The sequence below is a fragment of the Leopardus geoffroyi genome, chromosome B1 (assembly GCF_018350155.1).
Source record: "Leopardus geoffroyi isolate Oge1 chromosome B1, O.geoffroyi_Oge1_pat1.0, whole genome shotgun sequence".
Classification (NCBI taxonomy): domain Eukaryota; kingdom Metazoa; phylum Chordata; class Mammalia; order Carnivora; family Felidae; genus Leopardus; species Leopardus geoffroyi.
The window spans coordinates 62,678,592-62,702,214 of NC_059327.1; the positions used below are offsets into that span (position 1 = coordinate 62,678,592).

Below are 23,623 nucleotides of genomic sequence, written 5' to 3' on the forward strand. Positions count from 1 at the left end.
TACCTGATGAAAATGCAGACAACCTAGCGTTTGGAAATACATTGTAAACTCAAGATATGATGGTGGGGTAGCAAGGAGACCTTGGAAGCAAGGAGAGAGGATGTCTAGGAACATAGCAGCAACCCCTGCTCAAATCACATATAAGAAGGAGAATTTTTCCAAAGAGAAAAGGAGAGAGAGGCAAGAAGAGAGGAACTGGTCTGAGCAGAAAAGAAAGGGATGGATGAAGCAAACAGGTGTCTTAATGTACTGATTTTGTGTATTGATTTAACAATGTAGCTATATATCCATGTATATTCTAATCTGGATTTTGCCACTTACAAGCCTGTGATGTTAAATGTCGCCTCTCTGTGCGTCTGTTTTCAAATTTGTAGAATGGGGATAATAATAGTACCCATCCCACAGGGGTTCAGGATTAGAGGAGTTAAGCCTCCGAACAGTGCTTGGCACATACTATGCATTATATAAGTATGAGCAAAGACATAAAATCAATTCCTATTCCTTTTACAAAGTTTCGATAATTTTGCTTATGTTTGCTCTTTCACTCTCCCTTATTTATACCATTTTGAGCTACCTCAAAGACAGGCTGGTAGAAGCTATAGCAGAAAGACCCCAGGCCGTAAACCGTGATGAGTCTGATACAAGCACACAACCTAATAGATTCCTCAGCCCAGTTAAAGATAACTCAGGAAACGAATTCAGAAACGGGATGTAATATATCTCCCAAGAACAAAAAACCTCATTGCACAAAGAACACATTTGATTAACTAAAACTTATTTTTTTTTTCATGATAACGCAACTAACTTTAAAATTTCAACATATGTAAACACACGCAATACAAACACACTTTCTTTTTCCTTTTAAGGGAGGAAAAAAGAAAGGGTGAATGCAACATTTGAGTGGTAACTCCTTTTTATGAGGAAAAAAAGAAGTCCTTTTTTGAGGAGAAAAAAGTTGCGGTGGTCTTAGAATAACTGACTGGATAAAAAGTCTACTAGTTTTTATTTACTTACGACAAGGGATGGCTCTTCTTCATACTAGAATTAGCCCACTCTTTGGCCCATACACGCAAGACTGGGTTGTCACAAACACTATAAGTATTTTTGGTCATTCTACTTCTGAAGTCCTTCAGTCATCGACAGGCCTTGTATGTGCCCAGCTAGCATTCTCTGAAAAAAATTTCCAGGGGCGACTGGGTGGCTCAGCCTATTAAGTGTCTGACTCTTGATTTCGGCTCAGGTCATGATCTCGTAGGTCCTGAGATCAAGCCCCATGACGGGCTCTGTGCTGATGGGTCCTCTCTCTGTCCCCACCCCACTCACGTGCACTCTCTCACAAGCCTCTCTCTCTCTCAAAATAAATAAGTAAACTTAAAACAAAAAGAAATTTCACAAGAGTCCTGTAAAATTTTCTATGTGAAATATCACATAAAACCTTTGAACTACATAAAAATGCAGCATCTGTGATTTCAGGTTTAATCCTGCGTTGTCTATTCAGCTTCTAAGCAGAGTATATCCTTAACGGAAAGTAAGAAACAAGCTGAAATGTAATCCACACTCTTTTTCATTCTAATCCATTGCTATAAGAGAACCTGGAAAACGACCCTAAAAAGTCACTTTTTTATTAAGTTGGCAAAGAAGTAGCTGCTGACGAAACTGCCCAAGCAAATCATTACCAGTATTATTCCCTGACCCTTAACACACAGAAGACTGTCTCCCCACCCCTTCTTCCTGACCTCGCGCCAATTGGCCTCTCGACTCCCACCCTCATGGATGCCCAAATGACCATGCACAGAGCAAATGGGGAATTAGAGCCATTGTCTGAATAATTCAGACACAATGCTTTCACCTGAAACAATATGATAACCAGAAGGCAAATTATTTTATCCTGAATTAACTTAAACTTATCTCAACTCTTTTCATTGTATTATGAACCCATTTCCTGCTCATGAGAACACACCCTCCCTCTCACTCAAACATCAGCCTGAAGATTCTAGCATTTTTACTGCTTGCCCAATGCTGCCTGTAAATTATCAACAGAATCTATCATCGAATCATCTTGATAGGGTCTCGCAAATGGCAAAACACAAAACAAAAATGAGTCACCCACACATATTTCATATACATTCTTAATGTCTTCCAATAATGCATACCACTATTTTCTGTACAATAATTTAAGGGGCATTTTTCCGAGGTATAGTACCTACAAAACTGTATCCTTTAGATATAGCCTATTTATTAGATATGCAGTATAATATTAATAATTCTTCTACCATTATGTTTTATAAAACATACACAAATATAGAAATAAAGTTATTTTTGTTTAATGCTTATTTATCTTTGAGAGAGAGAGACAGAGTGCAAGCAGGGGAGGAGCAGAGAGAGAGGGAGACACAGAATCTGAAGCAGACTCCAGGCTCTGAGCTGTCAGCCCAGAGCCCGATGCAGGGCTCAAACTCACGGACTGTGAGATCATGACCTGAGCTGAAGTTGGATGCTTAACCAATTGAGCCACCCGGGTGCCCTTAGAAATAAAGTTCTTTAAGAAACTGTGTCCTGATTGTTGGTTTGAAAAAAATTCTCAGTAAATATGTACTCTTCTTTAGCACAAGTAACTTTATTTACGTTAAAATTTAATGTAGACATAGGAACAGGGCAACACAAGTACTATTTTTGAAAAAGACACTTCACCCAATATTAGTTATTTCTATTCTGTACCCCTGACTTCCAACAACACAATGTATGATTCATTCTGCATAGGGCACACAAACCTTGAGCTGGCCTTACAAACCACAACACTCTCACAAAGGTCTTCTCCCACTGTTTACCTTCTCCTGGGACTAGGATTCCAATTTGGAATACATAATTTAGGAATCTAAGACGTCACTATAAAGGGTCAGTGAGATGGGAGATGTCTGGATTACATTCCCCCCAAATTGCCTGTATGTTTTCTAGGAAGTGCTGTGATGCAGTGCATATCTGACCTTTGTTAATAAATTCTCATAAATGTAGCGTATGTGTAAGTGTCCTTTGGACAACCTCTGGTTTTGTCAGTGTTTATCTTGAAGCAAGATAAAGTACCTCATCTTGTCTCCCAAAGTAATGCACTCCACAAAGCATCACAGAGGATAGAGATTCTGCTGACTTCTGCATTCGGCATTTCTGTCCTCCCCAAAGTTTCGTAAGCCATCAGCCATTAAGTCTTTCTCTCCCTCTCTGACCATCCACACCGTCTCTGAACATGTTCCTCTCCTTTTTATTCAAATTAGCGGATTCTTCAGGGTTGAATGTCCAGCCCTCAAAAGAGCTCATCAGAACAATCTTCCAACAAAAGCTTATTTCTTCCTAGAGAGTAGCTACTACAGCCAAAAGAAATAAATAAATAACATTTTCTATATACACTTAGAGTATGCTGAAGTGATTCATTTCAATCCTTTCCTGATCCGGCCACTTAACACCCTCTCCGGCCTCCCCGGGCCTGGCCTTGTCCATCCACCTCCAGCACACCCATACCCATTTAGAGCACAAGAGGCGGGAAATTCTAATCCAAGGAATTGAAAACACGGACAAGTCACATTCCTGTAAACTCCCTCACAGACTTCAGTCCATGCAAATAGCTTATGACCCTCAACGGCCACATAAGAAACAGTCATGTTTATTCCCCTCTCTGTATCCACATCGCTATGGGAAATGCTCTAAAAAGAATGCCCAACTGTCTATCAGGAAACGGGTTCTAGGCCTCTAGGCTACATAAGCTTTGGCAGGTTGTTTAATCTGTCTCTGGGGTTCAATTTATTCATCTATAAAATGAGAGTGTTCCTTCCAGATAGGAAAAAAAAAATTCTATGATTCCATTTCACAATTCTATGTAGCACTAATAAAGACTGGGCTTAACATTAGGAACAATTTAAAATAATTTTACCCTAATCAAAAAGCTATAATTTGAAAAATTAGTTAAATACTAAATATTTCTACATAGTGAATTTCTCTCCCAAAATCGTCTGACAAACTACATGATCATTATTCAAATGTTACGCAAATACATCTGGATGAACATTCTGGAATGGCTGCCAACACATGGAGAAGAGCTATGGGCTGAATTCTCCTTCAATAACTCAAACTACATCATTTTTTGGTGTTGCTCTTATTTTGTCGTTAAGGACAGTTTTTGAAATGTACAGTCAAGTATAATTGAGCTATATTTAACTGCAGGAACTTGGTCCAACAAAATCAAAATTACTTGACATCTTTTTTCTCCAAGACTTTTAGCGAATTTCCAGTAATAGCTACGTAGAGGTGGAAAAATATCGGTAATTAATTGTTACTTATTACAATATAATATATATTATGTGCTTAATATAATTATGATATCTGATATGACCATATCATTTATATGCTTAATTTATAAAATGTTATATATAATGTACACAATATGTTACATATTACATATATATATGTAATATATATATACATATATATTACATATATATATAACATTATAATATATAATGTTAGCATAATCTCCATCCAGAATAGTTTTACCCTCCTGAGGAGGGAAATTTATCCCAAGGGACAACATTCTAAACACTGTATTCTCTTTAATGAGGTAAAAATTTCACATGTTAGTGAAAAGTAATTATCACAACACTTATTGAACTTACATATCACCACTAACAGGGACAGTGAAGAAAAAGATACAACAATAATCTTATACTGGCATAGAATGAATTCCTCTCCTCCACTTTCCAGATTTGATTCACTTTAAGACCTGTTCAAGTCCCCCTTCCTTCTGAAAGCCCTCCCTTCATGATTCCTCTATCAACCCCTTACAAAATCTGTGTCAATACTTTCATAATAAGTACTTGGTAAACTGTTGTTTGTTGCTCCCTTTTGTAAGTATCTCTTCAATTTGCAGAATGTCAGCTATAAGTACCTTGTTATTATTGTTAAATAGGTTCATTAGAGATACAAATATAATAATATACAGTAATAAGAGATGCACATCATTTACTGACTTCTACTACCCAGAGTTGGATTTCCAAATGTGAACTGGGTTAAAAGCACTTCTCTCCGGCATTTCTAAATGCCTAGTGAATGAATGTTTTTAGTTATGCATTTAGGGTGATTTATACCTGCAAGTTGTAAGTAGGGCCTTTTTTGATAATACAGTGTTCTTATTACCTTGGTCTGGGAACTAAGAACATCATGGAAAATGTGGTATGGTCTACAAATGAGAGCCTTCTTGTCCTCTTGGAAATGTTGGCAGAGGTATAAATGCTTTGCTTATACTACTGTCTTTACAGACTCCATAAATACATTAACTTTATTCTATGAATTTTGGGGGAAATACCAGCCCGTCTCACCCTTCTGTACATTCATTTAAGAAACACATTCTCATTCATTCCCTCTCCCTGTACACAGAGTTCACTGAATTATAGCGATCAATGGTTCACCTTCGATATTAAAATAACAATGGCAGCAATGATAAAACTATTCAGGAAGAAATACTTAATGTTCCTGAAAGTTACATGTAATTTTTTAAGATACTGTCTTGCAAACTGAAATACAGTCAAAAGAGAAGGAGAAATGTTTATTAGAACAGTATCAAGTACCCCAACAACCATCTATCTAGCAATCTGAATAAACTGTAAAAAGCATACCTAGAAGTCTAAAAATAATGGAACAAAGGTCTCAGAAATATTAAAAACAACTGACACATAGTTCATGGTTTTCACTGCAAGTGCAAGGCTTAGAGTCATTCCCAACATACACCACCAATTTAGACACGAGAGTAAAATTATTGCACTTTTTTAATGAAGGTTCTCCAGTTCAGTCCACAGTGACCAGAGGAGAGAAAAATCAGTTGCTGAAATGGATTTGAGAGGTACAGTAAAATTGTGCATCACTCACTTGTATGAAAACATGAAACTCTTAATCCCAGACACTACAGTAGACAGTGAAACACTGGAATGAACCAAACACCAGGTAAGTATATTGGGGAGACTTCTAAGCAACACACAGGCCCAGATGTTGTTCTAACCTGGAGAAAGGTGATGTAAGGGAAGCTTATAGGATCCTTCCCATGCATTAGCAAACAGAAGGAAGCATTTTATCAGATATTTTGCAAATGTACAACGCTTCCAAAATCTCCTATAGCTCCTGAATTGGGAAGCAAAAATTCTTTCAGAGAGGGATGTCTCCCTACTTTAATCTCCCTACTGAGCTCTGAGCCACTGCATACAGAAAGTAATGCTAAATGCAAGCTTTTTGACACCCGAAAGAGTGATTTATGCAAACAGAAACAATTTAGAAATTAATTTGGTTTTTAAAATTCAAGATTGAACTTATTAGAGTTACAAATTATAAACTCAAAATCCTAGTTATTCCTTAAGCATTTAAGTTCAGTTGATAAATCATATGGATGTATTTACAAATCTAGCAGATTCTATAATCTTACCTTCAAGGGAAATTTGCTCACTGAATTAAATTATCTTAAATATTTCAAACTGTAAAACTAAATTTAATACGTTCAATTTCCTTTTTAAGTACTTTCTTTGGGGCGCCTGGGTGGCGCAGTCGGTTAAGCGTCCGACTTCAGCCAGGTCACGATCTCGCGGTCTGTGAGTTCGAGCCCCGCGTCAGGCTCTGGGCTGATGGCTCAGAGCCTGGAGCCTGTTTCGGATTCTGTGTCCCCCTCTCTCTCTGCCCCTCCCCTGTTCATGCTCTGTCTCTCTCTGTCTCAAAAATAAATAAACGTTAAAAAAATTTAAAAAAAAAAAAAGTACTTTCTTTGACTGATTGACAAACATTCCTTCTTAAATAATATGGTAAATTTAATATTAAATGTACATGATCATTCTTTATTTTAATTTTATTTAAACAAAACAAAACAAAACAAAAACAGCTCACCCATTTCTTCCACATCCTACTCCATACATGGTGATTCTTAAGTTCTCTTAATGTTCTAATACAGTTTACAAACTTGTTAAAGTTTCATCTTAAAAATCATAATTAACACACTTTCCTATTGGAATTATAAGATTAATCTTTCGACAATGGAATCTACCAAATTGTATTAAACATTTTAAGTTTTAAAAGTCCTTGAAATCCCAATAATATATAAATTATTTCTAAATCTCTTTAGGGTTTAAGAGTCTTACTCAAAAGCAAACAGCTACGTCGAGCCACACAGTTTTGGGGTTACCTTCCCAAAGGAATGTGGGCAGTGTCGGGGGTTACCACCTCAGTTGGCTGAAGTTCTGGTCAAATGGCAATTTTTGTCACCACCTTGACTGCCATGTTGAGCTCAATTTCTACCTCATGAACTGCAAAACTTAAGACAGCGATGGTGACCTACCCACCTCCCTAGGTTTATGCCCTCTCTTCATCTGATTTTCAAGACAAATTGGAGTTGGCAATTCCCTCCCAGGGGATTATACCACTAATTTGACTTCATACTTCCTTGGCTCTTAAAATAATTTAGTAATTTCCATCTTGCTTCTTTATTTTCAATGTTTTTTTAATTTTTTTAAATGTTTATTTATTTTTGAGAGAGAGAGAGAGAGAGAGAGCACAAGCAGGGGAGGGGCAGAGAGAGGGACACACAGAATCCGAAGCAGGCTCCAGGCTCCGAGCTGTCAGCACAGAGCCGGACGAGGGGCTCAAACCCACCAACAGTGAGCTGATGACCTGAGCTGAAGTCGGACACTTAACTGACTGAGCCACCCAGATGCCCCAAGAAATTTCCATCTTGTTTCAAAGCTATTTTCTTTCTTTCCATTATCGCTCTGTTTGACAATGCCACACTACTCTTACAAATATTGAAAGAGTATTCAATTGCATGCTAAACATAGTATATAGTATATTTGTCAAATCAATTAAGAAATTAGCAAGAAGGCCTAGTCCTCTGGAGAAAAGGAAAACTCCAGCACAAGCAATGATTTACATTATTAACTTGTACCTGAATATACAACCAGAGTTTTGAAACTTCATTTTGCAACTCTGATTTTTGCGATAAATGAAATGACGATGCTCAGGACATGGAAGCCAAGAAATTCGGCTTTTTTGTGTAGCTGATAATAGGCTGTCCCTGTTTGATAAACAAAGGCAGTATAGACTTAACCCAAATGTGCCTGAGGACTCAGACTGTTCTTTCTACAGCCCTATAACACTTCTTTTTTTTTTTTTTTTAATGTTTATTTTTGAAAGACAGAGAGAGACAGAGTGCGAGCAGGGGAGGGGCAGAGAGAGAGGAAGACAGAATCCGAAGCAGGGTCCTGGTTCCGAGCTGTCAGTACAGAGCCCGATGGGGGGCTCGAACCCACAAACTGTGAGATCATGACCTGAGGTGAGGTCAGACGCTTAACCGACTGAGCCACTCATGGCGCCCGGCCCCATGCCACATCTTAGAAATAACCCCCTTGAAGGATGCCTGGCAGGCTCCATCAGTGGAGCATCGGACTCTTGATATCAGGGTCTTAAAAAATAACCTCCTCAAGTTACCTGTCTTTTTTATAGTGTAACTATTCTTAATATGGTTATGAAGTCTTTTCTAATGCATAAAGAACAGCAAGTTATGTGCATTTTTACAGGGGATTAATTAAGATTACTTGTGACAAGATCTTAAAAAAAAAAACACAAGGAAATCTTTCAAATGTTTTGGGTTTTTTTTTTTCAACAATAGGCAGACTCTTTCTGCATCTTTAAGTTCCCATAAAGATAAATACTCTCCAATTCCTCACCTGTGACGGGTATGGAAAATCAGTTCATGGAGGACCAAACTGGAGGCTGTTTACAAAGAGAGGGAGAGCCGCTGAATAAAGGCTGGGCAGTAAAAGAGCTGGTACACATCCCTGAGTGTTTATAACCCCAAGGAAACAGACAAAAGCCTCCCAATCGTTATTCCGATGATGACTCTATTTTAATAGCCACAGAAGAAAGGAATAGCCAAAGGTGGCATGGGAACACAATGTGGGCCCACATTAACCCATTAGGTTCTCCAAACCTACCTCAGAGGGTATCTAGCTGGAATCCTCATGCAAATAAAGGCAACTCTGACCAAATATCTAAAACCCTGGTGGAATATCTGACCAGATTTAGAGAAAGCAACAATAACTCAAAAAACCCTCCTGAAAGAAAAAAGCTTCTGAGAAGACTTTTTTAAATTTTTTTTCCAGTTTATTTACTTATTTTGAGAGAAAGCGCACAATTGGGAAGAGGCAGAGGGAGAGTGGGAGAGGCAGAGATTCCCAAGCAGGCTCCACACTGTTAGCACAGAACCTGACGTGGGACTCAATCTCAGGAACTGTGAGATCATGACCTGACCCGAAGTTGGACACTCAACCAACTGAGCCACCCAGGCGCCCCTATGATTTCAATTTTAAGTAATCTCTACACCCAACGTGGGGCTCAAACCCACAACCCCGAGATCAAGAGTTGCAAGCTGTACCGACTGAGCCAGCCAAGTGCCGCAAGACTTTTTTCTTTTTTTTTTTTAATTTTTTTTTTTTAACGTTTATTTATTTTTGAGACAGAGAGAGACAGAGCATGAACGGGGGAGGGGCAGAGAGAGGGAGACACAGAATCTGAAACAGGCTCCAGGCTCTGAGCTGTCAGCACAGAGCCCGACGCGGGGCTCGAACTCACAGACCGCGAGATCGTGACCTGAGCCGAAGTCGGCAGCTTAACCGACTGAGCCACCCAGGCGCCCCAAGACTTTTTTCTTAATAAGCCACTTAGATAAAAGATAAACGTCTTTCATTCCTGATGGTAGCTATGAGTAGGAGTGAAAACAAGGAAAATGAAGGCTATTTTAGAGATGCAAGTGGAATCTATGAATATAAATACTTAAACCAATTTGAAATTTCAAATAATTTAAAATGATTTCTCCATTCATGATTATCTTGCCATCATCTAGACAAAGCCTGTATGTCTATATAGTATTTTAGTCTATTTGTCTATGTAGTATCATTCACATCCATAAAATATTCACATGAGAATTATCTATCTATATTTTGTATTGCTTTAGCATCTTCCAAAGACTCAATCTGACTCTTGAGAAAATACATTTAACAATTGGGTTTCTCTTTGTGCGAGCACTCTAGAGGTCCTGTTGACTGTGTAGAGTTAATACAGGTTCCCAAAAGTCCCTTAACTTAATTCCCATAAAGCTGATTATGGGAAGAATCTGGCTTAAGATTGACTGAGTTTCCACAATGAATGAGACTGGTTTGCTCTAGTAAACTCCAAAAAGAAAAAAAACAATGTCACAATTTGAGACAAATTAAACTATTTCAATAAGACTGTTTGTACTTTAAAACAGATGTCCAACACTGCACCTTCAAAACACAAAAGGACAGAAGACATTTTGTTTTGCAAATGTCTAACATTTCCAGTAGTTTCCCCTCCAGATACTGTTTTTACGAGTGATCCAGCAAGAATAGAATAGGGAACCCTTTGACCCTTATATTTATATGCAGCACACATTTTACAGAATAAAGTAATGTGACCACTAGTGACACAGCATGTAAATTAAGCTCAATGTGTGTTAAAGAGTAAATGCAAGTCAAGAAACTAAATAACTCATTTCATGATATGCAAAGGCATTGCCTGAAGGGGTGACTAGCAGAGAAAATAAAATAGCATTTTATTGTGGGGATTCAATGGGGATTCAGTAAAAGTTCTCTAAATTAAATGAATGGTATTAGCTACACTGACAAAAGCCTACATTTTCTTTTCATCTTGGAAAGATGCCTTTACCTTGAGATGTTACATAGCAATTTTTTATAATGGTTATGAGAAAAGGCCATTTTTAAAACTATCCCTTGACTAGAAAAAGAAAAAAAAAGGAGGGGGGGTAGTTTCAGAATATTGGTCAGGGAGGTGACAGCCCAATATTTATATCGAGGTTTTCCTACTCTGAACTCATGGTGAAGCTCATGATTTGTGCAAGTTGTTGAAATGAGCTCTAGAAACAAAATATTCCTTGGGAGAAAGTAATTGCACAATGGCAGTGAATAGCAGCTATGTGGTAAAGAGAATATTTTCTGGTGTTGAATAATTTAAGCCATGTAATAAGAGAAATGGGGTAGGTCCAATCAGACAGCATCGCTCTGGGATGTGAACATGTGAGTCGTTGCCTGCAAATGCAAATATGTGAGATCATTGTTGTTTTTCCCAATTACCCAACACACAAAACCACAACAAGGGATTTTTTTAGGAACCAGGATTTAAGTTAAAGATATTTAGTCTCATTTTTGAAATGAGTGATCTGTATCCATTTTTTAAATAATCTGTCTTTGGAAGCAAATGTCTTAAAAATGAGAGGTATTATTATTGTTTTATTATTATTATTATTATTATTATTATTATTATTATAGAACTATGATGCTCAGCAGTGACTTTAGAGTAAACAGATTTCTATATAAAAAGAACACAAGGTATTTATTGGCAGTAGAAAATTATTTCTGAGTTTTATTATAATTCATTCATTTCTTCTTTAAGAATCAACTCTGTAATTCTCTACATGAGCCACCTTATCCATTAAGGATCACTATTTGAGGACAGTTAAAGATGTAGGCGATCATTTGAAAATAATAAAAGGCTCTGGTAATACAGACAGGTTCTCTTCTGAAGCCACATTTTATTAGAAAGAGCTGGCTGCTGGATTGCCTACAAAACACCATAGCCTGAACTTTGAAAGAAAGAGAAACATTCGCAGAGGAATGGACTGGCAGCAATTACAGTAATTAACAAGGGAAGGAAAGAGCAAATTTAAACGTATTTCAAATTTGAGCTCATTCGACCCATCAGCTGGCTTTCAGATAAACCTCCTTTTCTGTGGCATTTTCAAAGGCATGATTTGAGTGCCATCTCATGAAGGAAGGGATGATTAAAACCTGGGTAGTGTGCTTTCTATGTTCAAAAGAGCATACAGTTTTAGGGAAGCCTGAGTGCCTCAGTCAGTTAAACATCCAACTCTTGGTTTCAGCTCAGGTCATGATTTCACAGTTCTGAGTTCAAGCCCCACTGACAGTGCAGAGCCTGCTTGGGATTCTCTCTCTCTCCTCTCTCTCTTGTCCCTACCCCGCCTGTGCACTCTCTCTCTCTCTCTCTCTCTCAAAATAAATAAACTTAATTTTTTTTTTTAAAGAGTACACAACACCAAAGGCTCATGCAGATTTTTTAAAGGTCAAAAATTTTACTAAGTAAATTTTTACTGATTATCTCTAGAACTTTTATTTAATGCTTAAGAAGCCACCTGATTTTTCTACAATGTCTCAAGGGGAGGAGTCTAGTTATAGCAGACAACAAACACAGCAAGCCATTACTGAAACGTACAGGTGGTGGATTCTCCATTAAGCAAAACTGGATGCATCACAACAAAGCATCAGTGTATACATCAGAAAAATCCCAGTTCTACCCCTTCTTGTTGTCACACTTCTGGTATGCTAGCATGCATGAAATCAACACTGACCTTCAATACAGCTTCGTTTTGTGATGCACCATTTTTGTCTGTCTGAGAAATTTCATTTATTCCACAACCATTCTCTGAGTGGCCACTATGTCTTACACACAGTAGTAAACATTTAGGATAAATACAATCCCTGCCCACAAAAAGCTCACAGTCCACTAGGGGAACACAGACCAACATTGGAAAATACCATAATAGAGGTAATAACAGACTGAGGAATTTATATTTACTATTTCATTTAAACATCAGATTATTGTCATCTCATAGGTGATGAATTTCAGACTTGAAGAGAAGTAATTCACCCAAGAGCAACTAATTAAAACTAAGAAGAGATGGAAAAAAAAAATAGGAAGAGACAAAATTTGAACAAAACCCTCCTGACATCAATGTGTGTACTATAAACCTTTATGGTACAGCTATTCAAAGAACTATGGAAAACAAAGAATGGACCCCACTGAGAGTAAAAAAATGAGGGAGGGGTGAGAAAGGAGGTTTCAAAGAGCTTTCACTCACACTGAGTCTGTAAAAGAATAAAGTATTCAGGACCTAAACAGTTTCATTATAAACTTTTTGGAAAAACAAGTTAGTTTGCCAAAGTAAATCCCGGGATTGTCCTGGATTTATTTAGCTACCTGAAGGAACAAGCATAAAGACATTCGCAAATAACGATGAACACTTTCACTGTTCTTACTGAATGAAGCAAAAGAAGATGTTAAACTGAAGAAAAGCAGAAAAGCCTCATATTTGAAAAATCGATAAAAGGCAAACGTTTGTGAACAAGAAACAGTGACAAGCAGGGAAAAGTCCCCCTGGGCTGTCAGCTGGCCTTGTGCGGTACCCATCAGAACAGGTAAGCATCTGTCAGGTGTCATTGAAAACACAGCCAAGAAGGCCTTCTCCAAATGAGCAGAGCCAATGGAGCACATTTTCCAGACTGACTGAAAGTGAAGATTTTTAACAAATTAGCCTGTCTTCTCAATAACTAGAGGCAAGCGACCTCACTAAATTATTTGCTATGTATTCTACTGCTTCGGCCTCACAGCAACCCTACGAGGTCTGAGTTTTTAAGTATTCCTGTTTTAGAGATAAGAAAAACAGGTAAACAGAAATTGAAAGCACAAAGCTACTGAGGCGCCCGGGTGGCTCAGTCAGTTGGGCGTCCGACTCAGCTCAGATCTCACAGCTCATGAGTTCGAGCCTCGCATCAGGCTCTGTGCTCACAGCTCTGAGCCTGGAACCTGCTTCAGATTCTGCGTTTCCCTCTCGCTCTACACCTCGCCCACTCACACTCTGTCTCTCTCTCTCTCTCAAAAATAAATAAACATTAAAAAAAATTTTTTTAAAAAGGCATAATGCTACTTCCCAGTAAAGGAATTAGAACGCATTTGTTAGTTTAACCTTTCTTATCAAAATTATCTGTCCTATGATTGCCTCAGAACCGTATTTCTCAATTCAATAAGTATATCTAAAGACTTTACACAAATCACTATGCTAGATGTTTATGGGCAAAAATAAAAAAGGAAAACATATGCTCTCCATCCCTGAGGAACTCCTTGTATGAGTCTCTCGGCTACAGAATTGCCAAACTAATCCTGCATAATATGTTAATGAATGATAATGTACTAATGCTTCTGTGCAATACTAGTTCCAAGATGAGTTCCTTGGAAAAAAAAAGGGAGGGTTGGGGGAGGAGAGCCCTTGGGGAAAAAATATTGGAAAATACTGTATAGTATACATCTAACTTGGAGATTTGAAATATAGGCTAGCTTATTTAAGGGCTCTGATAAGGCTTGCAATATACAAGCCTATTTATTTTTGTTCACCTAATATTTCTCAAGCCAAGCTGAACAAATGTTCCATTGAATATACTTGGGGGAAAGCTAGGTTATGTGTAACCCTTTATGGGGGCTATTTTTGTATTTGTCACAAATATCATTCCCAAAGGAAGTAACTGCAAATGTGGGGATTTCACCCCTAGGGTATGCCAATAAGGGATGCTGGGAGGTGATTCCTTTGCCATCTCTCAAATCAGTTTCCATAAAAAACTGGTACTGAGCACAGGATATAATGTTAGGGGCCAGTCCCATTTCCTCGCTTCCATAAGCCAATCACACGTCAATCAAATACACAATTTCTGGCAAGAGCTGCAATGACTCAGGTCTAAAAATAACTCTTGACCATATGTGGTGCACATCTAGATCCTTCTCCAGAATCTAACCTCTATGTTCACTAACTATAAGGTGTTATTCAGTTGTAATCACTTCCCATGAATACATAACATACTAACTTGGTATGAAAAAGGCCATACGAAATAATCAAAATCCCCACTTTGTTTTTAATTTGGACAGAAATTTTGCCAACATTAAATGTTCCATCACAATATTTGGCAAATGAATACTGGCATTCGTACACTTTCAATTTTAACAGATTTTGGAAGGAATAGGTCCAAAATAATCATTCCAGCCTTTGAGAGAGAAAAATCTATGCTCCAAAGAATGTTTCTAAGATAGCATTTTAGCTATAAATCAGATTTACTTCCCAAGAGCCATCTTAAACTACATGTAAAAGAATTCATGTCTTCTTCTTCATATTAGTTTATTTCTTCAAATACACTAATCTAAACTCCAGTTCAACTCTGGGAGGAGTGGTGTGGGAATAAAGATTCATTGCATAGACATAAATTAATACTATAGGTTTCTTTTATGAGCATTGCGATGATAGATATGCATGCTTAGGAGAGAATATGTTTGGGTTTGAGCACATGAGTCCCTAGGTGTAGAAATATTTTAAAAGTATAAGATATAAGCAAACAGGAAGAAAAATAAGGAATGACAAGTCCTGGAAGGTATCGTATGGAAGGGAACACATCTAAGAATCTAGGATCAGCCAAGAGCCCAGTTGGAGGACGCACTCACTCTTAACCCAGCCCTCATTCTAGTCCTGCATCTGGGGTCCAGACTCACAAAGTGTGAGGAGATGAAACTGGTTCCAGGACTACTTGTGGTTCTTCTAACTGAGGATGGCTGATACCCACAACCCTCCTCCGATACAGTTTTGTGGGTCTCCAAGTGATACAAAATAATAACTAAGACCCAACATTCAACCAGTCGAGAATCAAGTTGATTCCTCTGGTGCCGCGACAGAATAGATATGGGTATTCCTTGCTGATCAATTCAAAATGGAACTTTCTTTCCCTTTTGATGAATTCAAATGCAGAATATCTGAGAGAATGAATCATTTTCAGTAGAGAAGTTAGAGCTCAGCCCACAGCCTAGTACCAAGCAAGTATGATGGTCACTTCTTTCTGCTCAGAAAGACGGTTGATGATGTCAACCAACACCTTCCATCCATAACCTGCTAATCTAACCAAGTAAACCTCTTACTTGCCAGTTCTACCACAGGGAAAGCTTTATGTGTACTGTAGATGTTGTTTTGTTTTGGGAGAGCTCTTCTATTATAATAACTAAATCCTTAGTCATTTGCTACATTTTTCTAAAGTTCATTTTTTTTAAGTTTAAAGTTTATTTGCTACAATTTTGATTAGGAAACTAACAAACGTGACACTTCTCTCTTACTGGAAGGTAAAATGAATATTGGCAAGTTGATCAAAGTCCTAATCAAGTAAATGAATTTGTTAACCCCAATATTATCTCCTGCTAGCTTAATCAGAAATATTATTTCAGGGGTGCCTGGGCGGCTCAGTCAGTTAAGCATCCGACTCACCTCAGGTCATGATCTTGCAGTTTGTGAGTTCGAGCCTGCAGCAGGCTCTGTGCTGACAGCTCAGAGCCTGGAGCTTTCTTTGGATTCTGTGTCTCCCTCTCACTCTGCCCCTCCCCCACTCATGCTCTGTCTCTCTCCCTCTCTCTCTCTCTCAAAAATAAATAAACATTAAAAAGTTTAAAAAAGGGGCGCCTGGGTGGCTCAGTCGGTTAAGCGTCCGACTTCAGCTCAGGTCACAATCTTGCCGTCCGTGAGTTCGAGCCCCGCATCAGGCTCTGGGCTGATGGCTCAGAGCCTGGAGCCTGCTTCCGATTCTGTGTCTCCCTCTCTCTCTGACCCATTCATGCTCTGTCTTTCTCTGTCTCAAAAATAAACATTAAAAAAAATTTTTTTTTAAAGTTAAAAAAAAAAGGAAAGAAATATTATTTCAAACAAACAAAAAAGACCCTTACAAGGTGAAAATAGTTAAGACATTGACCTTAGATGCACAGGACTCTGTTAAAACATACATCAACTGCACATTTCTTACCCTCCAATCTTCAGTAACTTAATGTTCCCAATCTTCCTTTACCCAGTCCTCCCACACTGTTCTTCCAGTTCCTAATTCTCAACTCCCCAGAGCACAGGGAGTAGCTTGGGTATCACTGCGGAGCCCATAGAACTTGGCCCACTTAGCAATCAAAAAGAATGAAATCTTGCCATTTACAACTACGTGGATGGAACTAAAAGATATTAGGCTAAGCAAAATTAGTCAGTCAGAGAAAGACAAATATCATATGACTTCACTCATACAAGGACTTTAAGATACAAAACAGATGAACATAAGGGAAGGGAAGCAAAAAACAATTTAAAAACAGGGAGGCGGACAAAACATAAGAGACTCTTAAATATGGAGAACAAACAGGGCTACTGGAGGGGTTGCGGGAGGGGGGATGGGCTAAATCGGTAAGGGGCATTAAGGAATCTACTCCCAAAATCACTGTTGCACTATACGCTAACTAACTTGGATGAAAATGTAAAAAAAAAAATAATTAATTAAATTAAAAAAAAAAAAAGAACTTGGCCCACTTACAGTGTGGGGTGCTCAAAAAAACAAAAACAAAAACAAAAACCAACAACAAAAAAGCATTGAATGCATCCATTTCTACCTCAGAATAAGTGTGCATATTTCTTTTTCATTTCTTAAAATATTTTACTCTAAAAAGAATTTGAAAACCATTTGAGAAAGGTGGATATTCTCCAACTCCCTAAGAAGTTATTCATACAAGTACTGTCAAACTTCAGTTTATTTATTTATTTTGAGAGAGAGAGAGAGAGACTGCAAACACGAGAGCAGGAGTAGGGGAGGGGCAGAGAGAGGGAGAGAGAGAACCCCAAGAAGGCCCCAAGCCTGACAGCACAGAGCCTGACGTGGGTCTCGATATCACGAACCGTGAGATCATGACCTGAGCTGAAACCAAGAGTCGGACGCTTAACCAACTGAGCCACCCAGGTGCCCCATATTAAACTTATGTATTAATCAGATCTCTCTGTTTACTAGTTTTAGAAATAAGACAACAGGCCCAAAGTGGAGTCATTTATGCTAAGCCCCACATCACCAAACCAAGACTTAACTTAATTACAGTTTTATCTGTTCCAGAAATAAAATCTTAAACCAGCCAATCAGGAATCACTAGTCAATCAAAACTAGTGATCAGCACTAGTTAGGGATTCTGCCTGATAGATCCCTACCATCCCCTAAAGGAAAGTAACCTTACAATAATCAATCTGCTTTTTTGCCTAACTTCTTTCTTCCCGCTCCCTACTGCTTATTTTGCATAAAATGTGCTCATTTTGCACAACTCCTTGGAGCTCCTTTCTATCTGCTAGATTGGATGCTACCCCATTCATGAATCGGTGAATAAAGCCGATAAGATCTTTAAAATTTACTGTTAAATTTTGTTTTTTAACACTAGTTCACTGAAAATTTCTAACCTACTTATTTCCTCTTATAAGTGGTAGAGGGAGAAATTACCCCTGTGGTTTTTTTAGTGTTGGGTCATAATAGGTCATTTCTACCTTTAAAAATACAATGGATGGGGCACCTGGCTGGCTCAATCGGTGGGGCATTAGACTCTTGATCTTGGGATGGTGAGTTTGAGCCCCACATCAGGTGTGGAGCCTAATTAAAAATCATAATAAAATAAAAACAAATAAAAGCACAACGGATAGACATTTGTATTTCGTTATTAAGTAATACCATGAACTTAAAGTTCCCTTCATTTAACAAGGAACTATAAAGCACATAATGTAAAACATTTGAGTTCACTTTTGTAAAATGGGTTTGCTTGTTTTTTTGTTGTTGTCTTTATGAGGAATAAAACATTTTATTTTAAAACACTGTGTTATTCAACTAATGACTGATTTCATTTTTTCCATAATACATATTGAGTGCCTGTTGTGTGCCAGACTCAGGCTAGGTGTTGGAGGCATAGTCCCCCTCATCCACCAACCCCCTCCCTTCCGCTTATAGAGTTTGCAATCTAAAAGAAAAATTCGCAAATCTTGAAAGTCTATACGTTCCAGGTATTAAAGTAAAAAAATTACTGTTTTCATCTTCAAAAGCACATTGCATTCTAAGAGTAATATCACTTTAGAATATTATTTCTAGGGGCGCCTGTGTGGCTCAGTCGGTTAAACATCTGACTTCGGCTCAAGTCATGATCTCACGGTCCGTGGGCTCCAGCCCCGCATCGGGTTCTGTGCTGACAGCTCAGAGCCTGGAGCCTGCTTCAGATTCTGTGTCTCCCTCTCTCTGCCCCTCCCCAACTTGTGCTCTCTCTCTTATTCTCAAAAATAAATAAACATGAAAAAAAATTTTTTTTAAGAATTTTATTTCTAAACTTGAAACAAGACAACAAAAATGTTAACATTAGCTTTCATATAATCTTGAAGAAACAATGTAACAAATTCTGAGGAACAGTCTCTAAAAGCAGAATAACAAAAGGTTCTTAGTAAGCAGGCAACAGGAGACACAAATATTTAGATTAGCTTTATCTGTGCCTGGGATATCATGGCTTTGGTTATTGGAAATTTTGGTTATTTGAGGTACCTGGACTTTGGTTATTGGAAATAACCGAAAAGGAGTCATCACATTTCAAATGTTCCTTTATTTTCAGATAATAGTAAGTAAGAAACTAATCTTCAAACTTTCTAAGTCTACACGCTGAGTCCTACTAGACCTTACTACATAAAATGTTTTCTAGGATTTCATTTTAGGGTTTTGACAGCAAATTTATACAAACCTTTCCTCTTATATTAGCTGAAGGTAAGAAATGTTTCCTGTTTGAAGATTTACTATGGATCAACCCATACACTCTGCATTTGAAGATCCAAGTGTCCCTATTAGTCACTTAACTTTCATCTTTTTTCAATTTGATTCTTAAATATCATTATAAAACTATCCTGGCCCTACACTGAGAATTTTTAGCCTATTTTCTAGGTTTCTTTGTCATAAAACAAACAAACAAACAAACAAGCATCCCATGATGATATTAGTAGGCCAGATTATTTTAACAGTATCTTTACTATCAGAAGACAAGGCCTTATATCACTCTAAGAGTTACATCATTTCCAAAGAGCAGAAGCATATTGAAAAGGGCCCCAAGAACATTTTTTAAATCCCTTTATTGATACTAAATGAATCCTATTTAACGTAAATAAAACGTGCTTAACATATTTAGATAGAAGGTGCTTAAGAACGCCTTATGGGAATGTTCCTTATGGGAACATCAGCTGAAATAAAAACCTGGTCACAAACTATTCGTGTCAACTGGCTAAAGCAGGGGAAATGGGGTATTCCTTTTTCCTTAGGCCTTCTGCGGTTTCAAAATGGAAACGTCTGTCAGAGGTCACTTTCGCACCCTGGGAGGAAGACCTGCGTGTCTGCACACCCCCCGCCACCACCACCCCCCCCCCCGCCGTGTTGCCGCTATCTTTAACACCCCGAGAGCACCCCAGCGGCGCGCATACCTAACACACACACACACACACACACACACACACACACACACACACACACAGGTAGGGATGGGTATGCAGAGCCCGCAGGACCCAGTAAGCTGGTCCTCTGCAAATCAGGAAACGAATGATAAACGGCTCTTCCTCGTTTCCTCTAAGTCCCTGACTTTTGCACCTCGTCTCTCTACTCTTGTCTGCAAGGAGGACTGATGTCCTCGCTGGGGACTCTCAATTATTCTCCCGGGTCGTTGATTCGGCCAAGTGAACACCGCGTTTTGCTCGCGCGCAGATTCGCCTGCTCCGCGCTCCCACCTCCACACCGCCAGCCTCTCTGGCCCATGTTCACCAAAGGGCGAGCTAAGGGCTGGGGTGGGCTCGAGGCTGGGGACGGGGGTGGGGGGCAGGAAGGACCGCAGGGACGGGGGACCCGGCGACCCGCAACGCTCCAGGTCAGGTTCATCTCCGTCACCATCCCTCCCTGCACTCCTCACCTTCCACCCCAGCCGCCCTTTCCCAAAGGGCACCCGGGCCCCACCTTCCCCCACCGCCACCAGTCCACCCCTCTGCGGCCCTCCGAGACGCCCCCCAGAGACGGCAGGGTGCAGCGCCCTTACCAGGCTCATGGACACCGGGGTTGTCGGACAGCTCGATGACCAGGAGCTCCCGGCCCTCGAAGCTGCGCCCCACCGTGTAGATCCTGCTGATGGCGGTGCACTGCAGCCACACCGACACCAGCGCCTCGCGCAGCTCGGGGTAACGGTGGTACTCGAAGGAGATGCCGTCCTCCTGCTGCAGCCGCCGGCGCCGCCTCATGCCCGCCGCGGGCGCCCCGGGCTCCTGGGCTTGGGCGCCCAGCAGCCACCCGCAGGCGGCCAGTGCCCCGCACAGCGCCAGCAGCGCCCGGCCTCCTCTCGCGGCCATCGCCCCGCGCCGCCGCCGCCGCCGCCCGTGCCTCGCTGCGCCCGCGGCCTCTTTTGTCTGCGCTCGGCGACTCTGCCGGCCGGCGCTGCTGGGGGCGCCAAGTTCCGCAGCAGCCTCCGCCCGCCTCACCTTCCCGGGGCCACCGAGTGCGCGCTGCGCGCTGGGGCTACCCACAGGGGAAGGGCGAAGCGGCGGCTCCGGGCCGCACTACCGGCCGCCGAGCCCAGGGGAGCAGCAGGAGAAACCACTGCGAGGAGGGGGCCGGCGCCCGCGAGCGGGATTCGGTAGTGGTCGGGGAGGGCTGCTGGCGTGCTTGGCTCGGAACCACGTCAAACGCGGAATGGCGCAGGGGACGACGCAGGTGAAGTGACAGCTCAGGGCTGGGTCTGCGAACGTTGATGTCATTGAGAGACCCACGGCACCGGAAAAGTACCCTTGGGTTGCTGGTGGAGGCTTTTAAAGTAACATCTGTTCTAAGACCAGGGTTTCCATCTTGATGCACTGATAATTAGAGAATATTCCAGAAAAAGAAAGAAAGAAAGAAAGAAAGAAAGAAAGAAAGAAAGAAAGAAAGAAAGAAAGAAAGAGGAAGTATTGTCAGCCAGTTACCTTGTCCCTCTGATGGATCTCTAATGACTGTATTGATAGTCCAAACACAAACCCAAGAGTTGGATTTTCATTTATTGCAAGGTCTTGCTGGAGAACAGAACATTGTACACTTTGATTTAGAGGCTTAAGAGAATAAAAATGCATTCTATCATCTTGTAAATACTGTCTTCACTTGCGTTAAACGCACATTTCTGGATTCTTTCAGGAAAAAACAAACAGAGGCTGTCATTTGGCAGTTCCTGTGCCAACATCCATCTGTAACGCCCCTCTGGAAAACAAAGTGTAACGCTGGGGACAATGGATGTAGTTTGGCATTAAGATTAGATCTTTCAGGAGCAGTTTATTTGGGTAGTTTTGGCTCAGAGTTTCTTACTAGATTGTAACCAGCATGTTGGGTGGGACTGCTGTCATCTGAATGCTTGACTGGGGCTGGAGAATCTTTTCCAAGAAAACATTTAAAAATGAAAAGATGAAATTCTGTTATAAGAAAGAAAACTCTGATCCTGAGAAATAATGTCTCTGGAACCCTCCTAAAGTTATTGTAAAAAATCTGTAATCATTTAGGGGCGCCTGGGTGGCGCAGTCGGTTAAGCGTCCGACTTCAGCCAGGTCACGATCTCACGGTCCGTGAGTTCGAGCCCCGCGTCGGGCTCTGGGCTGATGGCTCAGAGCCTGGAGCCTGTTTCGGATTCTGTGTCTCCCTCTCTCTCTGCCCCTCCCCCGTTCATGCTCTGTCTCTCTCTGTCCCAAAAATAAATAAACGTTGAAAAAAAAATTAAAAAAAAAAATCTGTAATCATTTAGAGCTTTAAATGCCCACCCTTTGTGGGAATGCAAATTGGTGCAGCCGCTCTGGAAAGCAGTGTGGAGGTTCCTCAAACAATTAAAAATAGACCTACCCTATAACCCAGCAATAGCACTGCTAGGAATTTATCCAAGGGATACAGGAGTACTGATGCATAGGGGCACTTGTACCCCAATGTTCATAGCAGCACTCTCAACAATAGCCAAATTATGGAAAGAGCCTGAATGTCCATCAACTGATGAATGCATAAAGAAATTGTGGTTTATATACACAATGGAATACTACGTGGCAATGAGAAAAAATGAAATATGGCCTTTTGTAGCAACATGGATGGAACTGGAGAGTGTGATGCTAAGTGAAATAAGCCATACAGAAAAAGACAGATACCATATGGTTTCACTCTTATGTGGACCCTGAGAAACTTAACAGAAACCCATGGGGGAGGGGAAGAAAAAAAAAAAAGAGGTTAGAGTGGGAGAGAGCCAAAGCATAAGAGACTGTTAAAAACTGAGAACAAACTGAGGGTTGATGGGGGGTGGGAGGGAGGGGAGGGTGGGTGATGGGTATTGAGGAGGGCACCTTTTGGGATGAGCACTGGGTGTTGTATGGAAACCAATTTGACAATAAATTTCATATATTAAAAAATAAATAAATAAATGCCCACCCTTTGGACAAGATTTCTATTCCTGGAGCAACTCTGACATAGATGTGATTCTGAAGAGGTTGCCATTTGGATGTAAGAACTGTATACATCTAATTAAATAATCCATCGAGTACTCTAAGCAAGCAGAAAAACTGGACACCGTGTGGGTCATTTTTCATGTTAGACACTTTTTTTTCCTTTAACTTACTCTTTTTCTACGTGCCCAACAATGTATCACACTGAATAAAAACTTTCTCCTGGAAAAGGACCCAGACATTTAAATGATTCTATTGGATAAAAAAAAAATTGTTTTGGGGTGCTTGGATGGCTCAGTCAGTTAAGCATTGGACCTTTCATTTCAGCTCAACTCAGGACCTCACAGTTCGTGGGATAGAGCCCCACCTCAGGTTCCATGCTAACAGGGCAGACACTGCTTAGGATTCTCTTTCTGC

At 40.1% G+C, this 23,623-nt stretch overlaps 1 protein-coding gene across 1 annotated transcript in view; it reads right to left on the reverse strand.

Moving 5' to 3' along the window:
• The window catches only part of CPE (carboxypeptidase E), a 119,202-nt gene extending 97,754 nt beyond the window's left edge, over positions 1-21,448 (reverse strand). Inside the window, exon 1 of the mRNA XM_045463769.1 lies at positions 20,809-21,448. Within this exon, the coding sequence (XP_045319725.1) occupies positions 20,809-21,115 (307 nt within the window). The 5' untranslated portion in view covers positions 21,116-21,448. The remainder of the gene's footprint in view (positions 1-20,808) is intronic.
• Between the last annotated feature and the right edge of the window lie 2,175 nt (positions 21,449-23,623).